Source organism: Amphibalanus amphitrite, unplaced genomic scaffold (assembly GCF_019059575.1).
Source record: "Amphibalanus amphitrite isolate SeventyFive unplaced genomic scaffold, NRLGWU_Aamphi_draft 000025F_arrow, whole genome shotgun sequence".
NCBI lineage: Eukaryota > Metazoa > Arthropoda > Thecostraca > Balanomorpha > Balanidae > Amphibalanus > Amphibalanus amphitrite.
In genome coordinates, this window is record NW_024881521.1 from 1,694,125 (window position 1) to 1,709,157 (window position 15,033).

The 15,033-nt window shown below is 54.5% G+C and overlaps 2 protein-coding genes across 3 annotated transcripts in view; both read left to right on the forward strand.

Annotated features, from left to right (window-relative positions):
• Positions 1 to 8,018, forward strand: part of LOC122394535 (chondroitin sulfate N-acetylgalactosaminyltransferase 1-like) — a 29,932-nt gene extending 21,914 nt beyond the window's left edge. The window contains exons 5-8 of the mRNA XM_043391482.1: positions 276 to 416; positions 789 to 918; positions 4,871 to 5,954; positions 7,166 to 8,018. Of these exons, the coding sequence (XP_043247417.1) occupies positions 276 to 416; positions 789 to 918; positions 4,871 to 5,700 (1,101 nt within the window). The 3' untranslated portion in view covers positions 5,701 to 5,954; positions 7,166 to 8,018. The remainder of the gene's footprint in view (positions 1 to 275; positions 417 to 788; positions 919 to 4,870; positions 5,955 to 7,165) is intronic.
• A 977-nt stretch (positions 8,019 to 8,995) lies between these two features.
• The window catches only part of LOC122394539 (cAMP-dependent protein kinase catalytic subunit 1-like), a 46,792-nt gene continuing 40,754 nt past the window's right edge, over positions 8,996 to 15,033 (forward strand). The window contains exon 1 of one of the 2 annotated variants that reach the window (XM_043391504.1): positions 8,996 to 9,297. The gene's annotated coding sequence lies outside the window, so the exon portion shown is untranslated. The remainder of the gene's footprint in view (positions 9,298 to 15,033) is intronic. The other variant, XM_043391496.1, reaches the window with a different exon arrangement.

A 15,033-nucleotide genomic window follows, 5' to 3' on the forward strand; every position in this document is an offset into this window, starting at 1 on the left:
TTGTGTGTTTGTTTTTATGTGCACTGCCTGCATTTGTGTAGGCATGGAACTTGGAAGCCGTGACCTTTTCCTCTTCCCTAGTCCCTGGCCAGTGTGACCCGCCCAGCCACTCTGACTCTGTCAGTTAGACCCTCCAAGCCGCTCTGACCCCCTTCCCCCATCCCAGTCTGACCCTCCCACCCAGTCTAACCCTCCCACCAGTCTGACCCTCCCACCAGTCTGACCCTCCCATCCAGTCTAACCCCCACCCAGTCTGACCCCCCGCTCGTCGGCAGCCGGTGATGGGCGGCGCGGTGGCGGAGCGACACTTTCAATACGGCATCAGTCGTCACCTGGCCGGCCTGGGCGAGGAGTACACCCTTGTCTTCCGCACCGGCGTCGACGTCTTCACGGCGCGAGTCTACCGACCGCTCAAGGTGTGTGTGTGTGGGGGGGGGGGCCTGGGCCGTCCGGTCGGGCCCAAAGTGTCCGGTCGGTGGTTCAATTTCAGTGTGCGCATATCTGCTGGGTGTCTGATGCAGTCTGGTTTAAATGTCGCCAGACATTCGGTGGTGTGGCTCAGGCGTGTGTATAATGTGTGGTTGAGCGAGTCAGTAGTCCGTGCTAATATCTTGGTGGCTGTTCCGTGCCGTACGGTACAGGTATTGCGGTGGCTGTTCGGTACCGCGCCATGCCGTACCGTATCGCGATGGTTGCTCTGTGCGGTGCCGTGCAGGTATCGCGGTGGCCGTTCGGTACGGCGCCGGTCGCCGTGCTTCCGCTGGTAGTAACGTCCCCCTCCCCGGCAGGACCCTGTGGTGACTGTGCAGCGGCACGAGCGGCTGCGGGACCTGCCGGTGCACATTGTGATGCCGCTGCGGGGCCGGCTGCAGCCGCTGGATGTGTTCCTGGACAGGCTGGGCGCCATCATCGACAGCGGTGAGCTCAGAACGGCCCGGCGCCCAGTCGTGTATCGTGTCCGTGTGTACCGCGTCCCCGCCCAGTCAGTATATGATTTCCCTGACTACCAGACCTCAGACTCTTCAGCTAGCCTCTGTCCCATCCTTGAACATTTGTAGCCATATGCCTGTTGTGGCTTTGAAGGAAAACATTGAAATCGGAAGTCACTTACAAAAAAAAAATCTGTTGTTGGCATAATGTCTGTAAATCCACACTTAGAACATTGCATTCCATCTAACATAGTTAAATGGTTGATGTCACGTTAAAATGCGTTGTCTCCCTTTACATAGTTACAATTCTTGCATCACATCACTACTAACAATACGTAAAGCCGCATATTGAGCCGAGCCGAGCAAGCCATCGCGAGCAGCGCCCCAGGATACTCCCATGCCAAGCGGTACCACGCCGCGCGTGACGCGCCCGATCTCCCAGCGTGACAAACCACGAACCGGGGTAGAAAAACGCCGGCTGGCCCGGACTGTACGAGCGTCTGAGATGTATTCTTGTATTCTTGTATTGCATAATATCACCAACAGGCATGATCCCTATGATAGGTGAAGTCAAAAGATAAAATACGAAAAAAAAACATGCACAATAAACTATCATAATAAAAACAGTATTCTCATGTACATTGCCCTAGAGTCTCACGGATCCGGTATAGAGGACGAGGCGCCTCTTGATGCTTCCAACAGGATCACATAACACATCAGTTTGAGGCTGGGCTTCCAGAAATTTGTTGGTGGCACGAGGACAGCGCGTAAACAGGCCGTTTGCAATGCAGTTCACTCGCCCACGCGGCACATGGAACAATGTCGACACAGCGCTGCGTGTCGCTCTGAGCGGAGCGTGTAACGAGAACGACCGTAGAAGATGAGAGGATGACACCGAACCTTTGAATACCTTGCACAAAAATATAATGTCACTCTCAATGCGCCTGGCATGTAGCGATCTCACGTCGAACAGCTTCAGCAGGTAATGATATTCAATCGAGTCATGGTGAACGTTCGTCATGTTTGCCAGCCAAATCGAAAACTTGTGTTGGACACGTTCCAAACGCACGAGATGACACTTGGAAGCACCGGCCCAAACTACAGAACAGTACTCTAGGATGGCCCTAACATTTGCATTGAATGCCGCGAACACTGCTCTCCTGTCCAGTTTGCACCGCGGAGAGGTCGCCTGGAGGCTCCGCATGAGTAGCCCTAGTGCCCGATTGGCCTTTGAAACAATCACATTTGTATGGTCTGCAAAAGTAAGTTTTCGGTCAAGTACCACACCCAAATCACGAATCGAAGTCACTTTCTGCAGAGTGCTACCACTGATTTGATACACAGATGGATATATGTCTCTTTTGAGCGTGATTTTAAAAGTTTTACACTTCGAGGGATTCAGCTTGAGCCCCCAGACCGCCGCCCATTCCGTTACAGCATCAATATCGTTCTGGAGCCTTTGTACATCATCGTGATTTCTAACTTTCTGAAAAATCTTCAAATCATCGGCAAACATCAAGCAATCTGTCTTGACGACAGATGGCAGGTCGTTCACAAGGAGCGAAAAAAGCATCGGACTGAGCAAACCGCCCTCCGGCGTTCCTGAGACGACTGGGGCCCACTCTGACACCTTGCCGTTTAAAACAACTCGTTGCTTCCGCCTTCCTAAATATGACGACAGCCACTTCAGAGCCAACCCTCTCACACCATACATGTGTTCCAGTTTGTACAGTAAAAGACGATGGTTGACGCTCTGGAATGCACTTGAAAAATCTGTGTATACCGCATCAAGTTGGACACCCTCAGATATTGCGTCATATCCACTGGACAGAAAGGTAGCCAGATTTGTGGCGCAAGATCGGCCCGGCATAAAGCCATGCTGATAGGACGAAAGTAGTGGCTGAACATGATGCATGAGTTGCTGACCGACTACCTTTTCGAAGATTTTGGCACAAATTGGGAGAAGTGATACTGAACGATAATTTTCGGGTGAACTGCGAGAACCTTTTTTGAATATCGGAACAATGTTTGCCTCAGCCCACTGTTCAGGGAAAATACCGGAAGACAGAGAAGACGATGTGTCCTTATCAGGACGAATCGCCGCCATATCCCGTGCCCCCCCCCCCCCGACCTATTGAATCTGACTGATTACGAGCGAGCGAGCGCAGCGAGCGAAGTGAGTCTTTTCAATATAACGGAAAAATCTCAGTATGAGCGGCCCGGCCCGGCCCGGCCCAGCCCGGCCCGGCCCGGCCCGGCCCGGCCCGGCCCGGCCTGTAACGCTTTTGAGAGGCTTATATCTCAGCAACCGCTGGACCGATTGGCCTGCGGTCTTTTCTGTTGGGTAGCCCCATCCCTTCTACCCCGTAATTGACTACTTTTGATACATCTCAGTGACCGTCGTGGCACGTGCCACGTGAAAAGTCAAGGTTGTTCAAGCTGTTTTGCAAAAGTAGTGATTTTGAGAGGCTCATATCTCAGCAGCCGCTTGGGCGATTGACTTGCGGTAATTTTTATAGGGTAGCAGCATCCCTTCTACCCAAAATAGGATACTCTCGATGCATGTGGGTCACCCCCAGTGCACGTGCAAAATACAACAATAAGAGGTGCCAAATTTGTTCCCATTTCAGTAACTCGGTAATTACTGGGGCGATTTCGCTGAAACTTGGCATACAGGTAGGCACCCACCAGGCAATGCATTCCCATGTGTTGCGGTTAGGGTGCTACTGCACGTGCGCACGTGCAGGGGTCGTTTCCAGATCTCGAGAACGGCTGGGCCGATTGCGCTCAGATTTGGTACACGGTTGGGGACCAGTTAGTAGGGTGCCGTGCAAAAGTCATTTTGGACCCCGTTTGCACGTGCGCACGTGCAGAATGCCGTTTCCAGATCTCAGGAACGGCTGGGCCGATTGCGTTCAAATTTGGCACACCGCTAGCGACCAGTTAGAAGGGTGCTTTGCGCAAGCCCGTTGGAAGCAACCTCTCGCCCTTCCTCACGTGCAGGGCTCACTATCTCGCTCGCTCGTTCTTCGCCCAAAAGGCGTTTTACTGGTATATCATTCGTCCGTCCGTCCAGATATCCTGCCCTGCGCGATTTTGCTGTGTGTGCTCCCTAGTAGTTGCTTTGTCCTACTTATTAGCGCGTGAAGTTAGCACAGGCTCCGATTTTACATTTAGGTTTTATCCATCCCCTTCTGTTTTCCGTGGTTCCACTTTTCCTCTGTTTCCGTTCCTCAGATTGCATTACCCGACTGATTGCATGAGAAGCCATAAGCAGTCATAGGCCACCAGTTACCTCAATTTCTCAGACCTGACACCCGCTATCCATGACGCGTGTGTCCTGCCACCTGGTCATGACCCGTGTCATCTTATCGCATTGGTGAGTTTTTCGCCTTCCCTTTCCCCTTTCCATATTTCTTTTTCTCTCTTCTACCTACCTTTTCTTCCTTCTCTTCTTTTTTTTCGTTTCGGAAGGCTCTCTCTCTCCCTCCCTCCCTCCCTCCCTACCTCCCTCCCTCCCTCCCTCCCTCCCTCCCTCCCTCCCTCCCTCCCTCTCTCTCTCTCTCTCTCTCTCTCTCTCTCTCTCTCTCTCTCTCTCTCTCTCTCTCTCTCTCTCTCCGCATTTATAGTTCCCCTTCTCTGCCCATTCGTCACTGTCGCCTATTTCAACCTCTTTGCAGTTGGATTTCCGGAGTGTTTTCAATGCTATGGCCGCCACTTGAAGTCTGTGCTTCATTCTTTCATCTCATCCCGCTCCCTGCTATTCACGATCAACCATTTGTCTACGGTAGCTTAATGGTTTGTTTCTCTTTGGAACCAAACAACAAATTGGTGCGCTATCATCATCACCACTCTGCGGGTTGTATTTGATCGCCAATCACGGGCTCCCTCCCCCCGTCCCTCCCCGGGCCCGACCTCACGCCGCCCCGTCCGTCGGCCAGGCGACAACGTCCACCTGACGGTGGTGGCGTTCCCGGACGGCGCCAACGGCACGGCACCGGTCGGCCAGCTGCTGCGCCGCTGGAAGCACGCCGCGCGCGCCCAGCTGGTCGCCGAGACGGGCGCCTTCTCCCGCGGCCGGGCGCTGATGCGCGGCGCCGCCGCCATCAACGTCGACCCGGCGACCGATCCGCTGCTCTTCCTGTGTGACGTGGACATGGAGTTCTCGGCGGTGGAGCTGGAGCGGTGTCGCGTGCACGCGGAGCCCGGCCGCGCAACCTACTATCCGGTCGTGTTTAGCCAGTACAACCCGCGGCTGCGCCAGGCGCTACGCCAGTCGGGCCGCTGGCCGCCGGAGCCACCCGTCTCGGACGACACGGGCCACTGGCGCTACTACGGCTACGGTATGTCGTGTCAGTACCGCTCCGACTTCGCGGCTGCCAGCGGCCAGTTTCTGGACGTCTCCGGCTGGGGCGGCGAGGATGGAGAGCTGTACAGACGCCACCTGCGCCGTCTGCGCGTCGTGCGCGCCTACGACGACGACCTGGTGCACGTCTACCACGGCAAGGAGTGCAGTGAGCGCCTCTCGAGCGACCAGTACCGCTCCTGCGTGCGCTCCAAGATCGTCAACGAGGGCAGCAAGGTGCAGCTGGGACTGCTGGCTCTGAGCGCCGCTGGTGACGTCGGTCCGAAGGCGTACGGCCTGTTCTACCTGCCGTGGTTCCTGCGGCCCGGTGGCTGGGCCACGCTGGCCTCTGGTATCCTCCTGGCCCTGTCCCTGGCGCTCAACGTGTGGCAGTACCGGAGAACGGCAGGCGCCCGCACCAGGTAGGCGACTGTGATCCTCCAGGGGGCGTCCGACTCAGTCAGATATTAGCTGGCGTCAGCGTATCACGGTGCATTATGGTGCAATTTACTCGGTGTGTGCGTCCAACATGTTGGGAAGGGAGTGAAGCTGCTATCCGTACGCGTCCTTGGCGAGGGTGATATTATTTGCCGCAAAATGGTGTGTTGTTCGTTTAAATGTTGCGTAAAAAGACCGGTGTGCTATTCTGCATTTAATGCTTCAAAAGCAGCATAGTGTTATTAACCCGCGCCCGGCTGGGGGTCCTGGATTTCCACGCCCTGCTGGGGGGGGGGGGGTGTTTGAACACCCCCCTTGTAACTCGGCTCCTGGGCCACGTAGCGATACGCGGAAGGCGGCGTTCGAAAGAGCGTCAAAAATAATGACGAAATCACTTCAGTCAATTTTTTGGTCAGGTCAAAGGTCAGGTCACCAGAGGTCATTGAAGGCAAAATTTCGCCGATTTCTAGGTCGAATGTCGAAAATTTCCAAGAAGCCAACGCATAACTGGGGAACCAATAGAGCTACAGCGCCGCGGAAAAGCGCATTCAATAGCCCTATTAACCAAGATTACTTTACTGCCCCTTCTGAGTAATTTTCTCAGATTTGACCTAACGTCAACGGTTTTGCCTGCAGGGAGCAAAAACTGCAAAAATAGCCGATTTTTTCGAAAACAGTTTTTCTGCAATAACTTTTGACCCAAGCCATGTACGAGCTTACTTTTACCGGCATCGTGTTCCTCTCGTCAAGACGCATCGAATGAACTATAACTTGACCTTGAAAGGTCAACTTGAAAATTTGACCTCAGGTCAAGGTCATGACCTGACCGGAAAGGGTCATGTTGCATATCAGTCGATCCGTATCGTCGAGCTGAACACATCTAAGGCGTTTTCATCGCTCTAGCATGCCTCTATCAAAAGTTATTTGTGAAAAACTGTTAGATACCATTCGTGACCTAAGATGACCTCAGGGCATAAACAAGGGTCACGGACACCATTTTCATGTTCAGTGTGTCTAAACCACTTGTAATTCGGTGTTTGGGAGTGTTTATAATGTCTTTCATCCAAAAGAGGCGCATTTCAATTTTCTCCCATTGACTTATAATGGGAGGTCGCAAAATTGACCTGACCTTAGGTCATCGATATCAAAATTCTGAGATATACATTTTGTACATGCTATTGCTCTTAGCAATCGCTGAAAGTTTCAAAGCGATCGGTCACTCGGTGTAGCTATGACAGACATTGAAAGTTTTTATGAGGTGAGGTCACTTCAAGTGACCTGGTGACCTGACCTTGAATGACCTTGGTCTGAAATTTTCACAACATGTGTAGAATTGATGTATGATAAGGTGTACCAAAAACGGCGGCGCTCCGCGCCGCCATTTTTGAGATATTCGCGAAAAACTACAAGGGGGGGGTGTTCAAACACCCCCCCCCCCCCAGCAGGGCGCGGGTTAATTTAGTCCCCAGTGATCTCCAGTCGCCATTCAAACTTTGGGATTTTTGTCTTTTTTCCACTTTTCTGGTTAGTTCTTATAAGTTTATGAAGATATCGGCCTCAAAATTTCAATTGCCCTCCCTCGCATCAGTTCTGAACATGCTGGCCAAAGGAACTGATGGCTGCTAATACGTTGACCGAATATTGCGTAATAAAGACAGTTTATGGCGTTTTAGATCCAAAGATTGTATTACCAGAAATCACTCTGGTGCTCTTTTAAAGAGATAATTCTCTAACTAATGCTTGAATGAGCTTTTTCACGCTGGCTCGGATTTCCAGCATTTTTTTTTTCTCGAGAATCGCCAAAGTTTTCTCATCTGATTTGGCTCTAGTGACATTTACAACATTCGGCCGATACTTTAGGTACCCTTTCTACTGAAAGGTCTACCCAGTAGTTTCGTTGATGACCGAGAACAAAACAGCCTTTACCCTAGGGCCTAGGAAGGCGCAATACGGAACTATCCCAGGAAGAGCGCCAATCAATGAATGCAAACAACTTTGGCATTCCCCCATGCTTTCGCAGTTGCCGCCGCCGTGAAGAGTGTACTATTGAAACCAAAGTACTTCCTACTTAGTCTTACAGGGTCATTTTCGTGAGACTTTTCGCGTGAGTGAGATCGATCAGGTTGGCTCGGTGGTGCCCTTCATTTATTGGGGTTGCACGCATGTACCGCATCATGTTCGTTCCAGTCAGCACATGTTATGCATTGTGCCTTCACTATGTGGAATTGGATAGTTGTATAAGCTTGGTGCACAAACTTACAGTCATTAGTGTAACAATATTGTAACAATACATTTAACTTGTCCTACGTCTGCGTGTTTTGCGTGGTTGTTTATGCGACGCTAACACATAATGCGAACAAAACGCTGGGGGTATCCGTGTACAATCTGCAGTTCTAAGTGAAACGCATCTATACCATAGCGCATGCATGTTGGTTCCAGTCATGATATATCACTACCACTTTATCGTATGTCGCTCGTATATTACTACGTTGCATGTACCACCTCTGGTTGCGCAATTGCTACTTCATAGGTACCGCTAAACGTGCAAGATAAACGGGTAACACTGGCCAAAAACATCAGCCTCAGTTGCTAGCTCGTCGTTTATTTCGCCTTGGTAATGCAGAAAAAAAAGAAACTAACTGATGCAATGGCTTGATTTTTTTTTTTTGTTAGTCTATTTCGGTTTGACGAGACCATTTCAGAGCCGGAAGGATGATGTGAATTAGGGGGAGACCTTGGTCTGGGCGGGTACCCTAGTGGTTCGTCGGGGCTGAGCCCATTCAGAGAACAGGCCACCCAGCCCCCATAACACTCGCTGCACCCGGCTTGCTTTGATCCTATGTGAGCTTCCCGCATGGGATAAAGTTGCCCTCCAGTCCGGAACAGAGGATAGAGGTGTGGTGGAGGATTGGCCTGTCCTGGGGATGGAAAAGACGGAGTGATGAGGAAAAAATACAACACGAATGCTACAAGAAACGTTTGCGGTTGTCCAGGGCCGATAATGCTGGAGGGCTTTTGATTGGTGTCTGGAGTTTGACCATGGTCGGCAACTGGGCTAAGCATTTAGATGGTGGCGTTAACAGGAGCGTGAATGTCTGGCTGTCAATTTCAGTGCTCGTCTTGTTGACGTTGGCGACGGATCGCCCGACATCCTTGTCCAGGGGTGACCTTGACTGGGACCCGGCCCGAAATCGACCCCGCTCGGTCGCAGCACCACCCCTAGCGGCAGCTCTCGGAAGCTCCGCTTGTGCGGTGTGCCGCTGGCGGCTCTGCGCGCGGTCCTGTGCTCGAGCTGACCCGGCGCGCGGGCCGGCGCCCGGCCCGAGCCACTCTCTGGGTATCTGGGGCCGCTGGCGGCCGGCGCCCGTCAGTGTGTGTGTGTGTGCGCGCCGTGTGTGTCGGCGGGTCGCGCCTGACGCGGCAGTGTCGCACGGGCAGTCAGTGGCCGTGGGTCGCCGAGGAGGAGTGGTGGATGTGAGGTGTCGAGAGGACGGCGGTGTGAGGACTGATTGGGGAGGAATAGCGGACAGGTGCCGCTGAGACTGCGGTCGGTGTGGGATTTGTAGAGGCTGGTCCAGCGCACAGGTGAGCGACCTCGGCGTTGGCCTCGAGCCCGCCAAAGAGTCCTCCCTCCGGCCTCGAGCCCGCCAAAGAGTCCTCCCTCAGGCCTCGATGGGTCCTTCCACGACCGCTGACGGCCTCAATAGTAGGTGCTCTCAGTAGTGCCGCCCCAGATCTTGGCCTTACAACGTTCAGAGAACTTTACAATGCATGCATTCAAATGTATTCAGAACATGTTTACGAGAGTCACCTTATTATCGCCTGTGCCACCTCCTGTGCCCCATGTCATTGACCCGCGACTATGCACTGTGCAAGCACGGTGCAAACTGCACTGAGATGCATTGAATATGCAACAGCAAACAAGCAGTCCAAGATGCGCCGCCGCACAAACGCCAGAGAGCACGTCCGATTCGGGTACACTACCGTCACTCTGCGATGCCTAAAACAGGGGCGCCGGAGGGTCGATCATTTATCATCAGCTCCACCGGGAACAGGAGCTGTGACCGCCCCTGGCGCTCGCTATTATGCCGAGAAGTTGATATGTAAATCAGGAAACGTGTTACTAGAATCGTTCCATTGCTGATGCGCTGCAGAATAGTAGCACAACACTGCGAGTGTGAGGCCCGGGAGAGAAACAGGGACCTGACTTTCGAGCAGAATAGAGCACAGTGCACAATCACTGGCTGAAGGCTTGTCACCTTGAGAGGGTATATAGGGCCTTGCTTGAGAGTGCTCAGACAATCGTGATCTCGCGCGGTTTTAGATGAGCTCGAAACAGCCACCGCCCTATTTCTCCCTCTCTACTTTATCCGATATGAGGAGTCCGTGCCATGCCTCATAGAGCGTCCGCGAGCACCCGAGTCCCCAGCATATCTCTCCTTCAAACGAGCCCGGACCGCTCTCCCCAATGACTACAGAGCGGCGTCTGAGGCAACTCGGCACCGCGCCGGCCCGGCCCGGCCTGCCGGCTCGGTATTTGGTCACGGCGCCTGGGGGTGATGCCGCGGCGGGTTATGATGGCATGGCCGAGCTGCCGGGGCCCGTGGCGCCATTCGCGCCGCTCTCAGGGCGCTGACACGTCCTGCGGGTCACAGGGAGGTCGGGAGACCGGCTGTTCATCTACGCTGGTCAACTCAGTCAGGTCAGCGAAAGAGGATTCCCAACTGAAGACGGTGAACGGCACAGGACGTTGTCCTGATATAGCTGCGGCCTGCGCCATTTTAAACCTAGTAGCTGGCGGGTTCTTTTTTATTAAAAAGAACTTTAAAAATGAAAATGAAATTGTTTGCTCAGCATCACTTTAAGTAGAACTCATTTCAATTTCGCGGCTGACCGTTATAACTATGGCATAAATTTCATTCATGGCCATTCATTTACATTGTTTTATCCAGCTTTATTCCGGGAGCAATCCAATTACGCGGATGGCCTCTTCTCAGAACACGTGCTCCATTTCCCCGAGTAGATTTTCTGGCGGCCCGTTAGCGGTCACGAGGCTCCGTTGTCGGTCCGTACCCCGCCGACCCCATCCCCCTGGGGTCTGATTGCCGACATTGTTACTCCAGTCATCAGCTGGGCGGCCGGCGGCGCGCGGCGCCTGCGTCGGAAGGCTCCAATCAGACTCCCCATTGACGATTGTGCCGCGGCCAAGGCCGCCTCAGACCGTGAGGCCGCCGCCGTATTGACACAGCTCACCGATAACACATCACTGCCGTGTGGACAGAACGCACTACCGGCGCGCTCCGAGGTGCGGCGCTCGGGCGCGTCAGCTCCGATAGCCCCGGAGGTGTGTAATCGGTACATCGGACACACTGCGGACAGGACAGTGTCCGGGAGGATGGCCCCGGCGCCGCTCCGCGCCGGACAGCGGTGACACGTGTCTGCACTCACAGGCGGCGACGAGGGTCCTCGGGCCGACTCTGAGGGCCTGTCGGAGTCCACTAGCCGGACAGAGCCGGCCCTCAGCGGTGACATCGAGTGGGCTGTGACAACAGGATCGAGGCCCCTCCTCCCACTCTGCAATGACTCGGACAATGGCATAGCAGTGACGACGTGGGGACTGGGTCCGACACTCGAGGGACCGACTGACCGGCAGAGTCGAATGAATGGTCACCAGTCAGCCAGTCTGAAGGACCGATGAAGTTGGGAGTTGTTGCATAAGCGGTGTCAGAACGGCTGATAAAGTTGCTACGTGTGCAGCATCAGAACAAATGGCTGGGGGTTATCGTATGAAAGACGTACTTTTATGCCGCAGTTCTATGCTTATCGGCGCAATCTAAAAGCGAGCATCAGATATAAGTGCGGGATGAATTTGGTACTGTTGATCAGTTCGGATGCAGGTATGCCAGCGTGCTACACAAAAATGTAGGTACATAACATTCGTCGAAATAATTAAGCCCTCGTGGCTGTGCCTGAGAGGATCGCTGGCGCTTGCCATTGTCTTTATTACCAACGGCTGCATCGAAGGCTGAAAGTTTGCTGGGCAGGCCCATGGCCCACGTAATCCATTCTTGGACAAATGCAATCAACATCGGGTCCATCTGAGCAGTACATAAGGCATGCTCCGATAACAAAATGACCGTCTTTACTACACCACGGCCGTCGGGACAGTCCCGGCGGCTGTTTCGAACGGCGGCGGTCCGTCCGTCCTATGGCTATGACCCACTTGTGAACGAGCTGGGCCGTTATCAGTGGCGGCGCGTGACTGGGTGGTGGCTGGTTCTGAGACGTGAGGCGATCACAGGCAGACCCTACCCTATACCGCGCCCTAACGGACACCCCCTGGTCCAGACCGAGCTGCTCAGGGCCCCAAGGAGACGCTCTTTTCCCCACCGGATCTCACCGCTCCCCAACTTTCTGTCCCCCACGGGCCCTTTCTGCACGTTCTAAATTCTTTGTCATTTCTCGAGTGCTTGGTTCCACCAAGCTTTGATTCGGCACCCTAATCCCAATCAACGTTATCATTGCTAAAGACGGCGTTTGTTGATAATTTGGATGCGAATTTGCACCTCCAGCCAAATACCCTCTGCGCCCTTCCCACCGATCGGGGCCGTCAAGGGCTGGCCGGTCGACTGGGTGGATGTGGGCCGGGCGGCCAGGTAAGGGGGCGGGGCGGGGCGGCGGCTGTCAGGGCCGCCGCGCGCCGGGGGCGAGGCCAGACAGGCGCGATGGCCGGCCACCGGTGTCCTCTGAGACACCTACAGAGGTCGGTCCGCCGCGATACGTCCGTCCGGCCGGTGCATCAGCTGGCGCGGTCGGTCACGTGCCCCGGTCACCGACTCCAGCCGGCGCCGGTAGCCGGTGTGCGGGAAACTGACCTGTCGCTCTGCGCCCGGCGTGCTCCGCAGCCGCGCGGAACCACTCAGAGGCGGGCCGGCGCGGCGGCCGAGTGCTCTGCATGTAATCTGGCGCCGCTGCCCGACCCGGACGGGTTGAGGGATGGCCTCCCCGTCAGCGTATCGCGGCTCCGATCGGCGCCGTGTGCTGTTGTTACCGAGCGCCTGTGCGCCGGCCCGAGAGCGGTCGGCGCCCGTGTGTGGCTTCGGTGACCGCCGCGCGCCGTTGGTAGCTGGGGAGAGGGGAGGAGGCAGCCGGGGAGAGCCGGCGGTAGTCGCGGAGAGCGGCATCAGAGCTCTACTATGTGTGAGAGACTACAGGACGCGCGCGGAGCCGGTCACGCACCGGACCTCTGACAGTTCACCTGACCGACCTTCCGAGCGGCGCCGGGCCGGCCGCTGAAAGGTCAGGAGGCGCGCCGCTCGAGGGCCGGCGCCGTGACCTTCGGGACATGCCTCATGGCCGCGTGGGCGTAACGCGCCCGCACGGCGTGACAGAATCAACCGCGGCCTGACCGGGAAATGGTGACAGCTGTGATCGGCTCAGCGCGGTGGAACCACGGGTGGGAGACGGGCCGCGCAACCATGTCAGAAGACGACCTGAACTGGTGTCATCTATTTTCAAAGCGTTACGCAATTATGAGTTTGATGCTGGCACCCGGAGGCGCCGTCTATTTTAGCTCGGAGGAGCGCGGCCAGATCATCTGTCTCGTAAAAAAGTGGCCCGCCACGGCCCACGATCACAACATGCCGGCGACTCTGGTGGAAAGCTACCGAAATAGCTCGGTGACCGGAGACCGGTCCACGCCCTGCCGTCAGGCACTAATGTCGTGAATATGGCCTCAGGCGCCACTAACGCCACATTAAGCTCGGTCGTTGGCTTCTGAGGTCAGCCTTCGGCGAACAAAGCGCCGTTTAGCGCGATAAGAGTGCCGTAAGGGAGGATTACGTATCTGGCAATCGGACTGGGAATCCCGCCGATAGCCGTAACGCGAGAGTTGGAGGCGATGCCGGCGGTGACGACTCACGTCATCGGTGGCTGCCGAACGGCTGACGGCGCTGACGCCGACTCCGCCGCTGCAGCTGGGCCGGCCGTGAGCGGTGGCTCCTGCGGCTGGAGGGCGATCAGAGACCGGAGCATGGGCGGGCTGACCATAGAGTCGACCCCCGTCCCCCATCTCAGTGACGAGTTATGTAGCCCGGAGACTACGGCTGGAGGAAAGTGGCCTCTGCCAGCCTGACAGAGTGTCCGACCGCTGCCCAAATAAACAATACGGAACGCTGAAAAACTTACCAGTCAATGGGCCTGCCAAAAGATGGCGCGGGTGAAGAATAATTATGGCTCAAATTAGCTTGGATATATCTTGAATGGTTTTTAGCACAGTTTTGAGAGACATTATGAATATAATAAGAGATATTAACCTTACTCTCATATTAGCCAAAAGATATAAAATTTCAAAAAGACAAAATACAGTTTCGGGAGCTTTCGGCTTTGCGCCTTTATCAACCGTTATGTCAGCTAGTCGTCTACAGCCCTCACTGTACGTACGGTATATCGACGACGTGTTCGGAGTCTGGACGCATGGTAGGGACGCCCTCTTCGACTACTTCAATTTCCTAAACACGGTCCATCCCACCATCAAGTTCACCATAGAACACACCGGTGACACTGGAGTATTGGCGTTCCTGGACACAAAAATATCGATCTCTGAGTCAGGCGCATACTCCAGTGAGCTATACATTAAACCGATGGCATCACCAGTGATAATTCACTACCTTTCAGCTCTGCCAATGTCGACTAAGAAAAACGCCGTCCGCTCACAAACGTTACGTGCTATCAAAATCTCTTCCCCTGGTCTACCACGAGCCCGTAGCCTTAAACTCATCCATGACCTATTCACAAAGAACGGCTACCCGCCCCACTTAGTTAGCAGGCTCCAACACGAAGCCCAACGTGATAACCGCCTAAGGCCGACTAGATCGGGCTCTGCCCCCGTCTATCTTGCGCTTCCATTCATTGATGATGCACTCAGCCACAGGATTGAGGGTATCATTAGGGCTAGTCACCTCAACCTGAAAGTTGCATGGAAAGGAGGTCCCAACCTGAAACAAAAACTAGTGCGGGCGGCCTACCAACCAGCACCCTGCCCAGGTGGGGGCAGGAAGTGTCCATGCTGTGAGGCAGGGTTGCGTGGGAGATGTCATGAAAAGAATGTGGTGTACCAGATGGAATGTCAACTGTGCGCACAAGGCGAGTCTGTGTATGTCGGTGAAACACGCCGATCTGTCAGGCTTACGAGGGGGTATCGAAAAGTTCTGATCATCGCATAGAAGATATAGACCGATTTTGATAATTTTTGGTTTGTATTATATTTGGTTCTCAAGAACAATGTTCCCGCAAAGAAAATCCTGAGAAGTGGTTTTATCT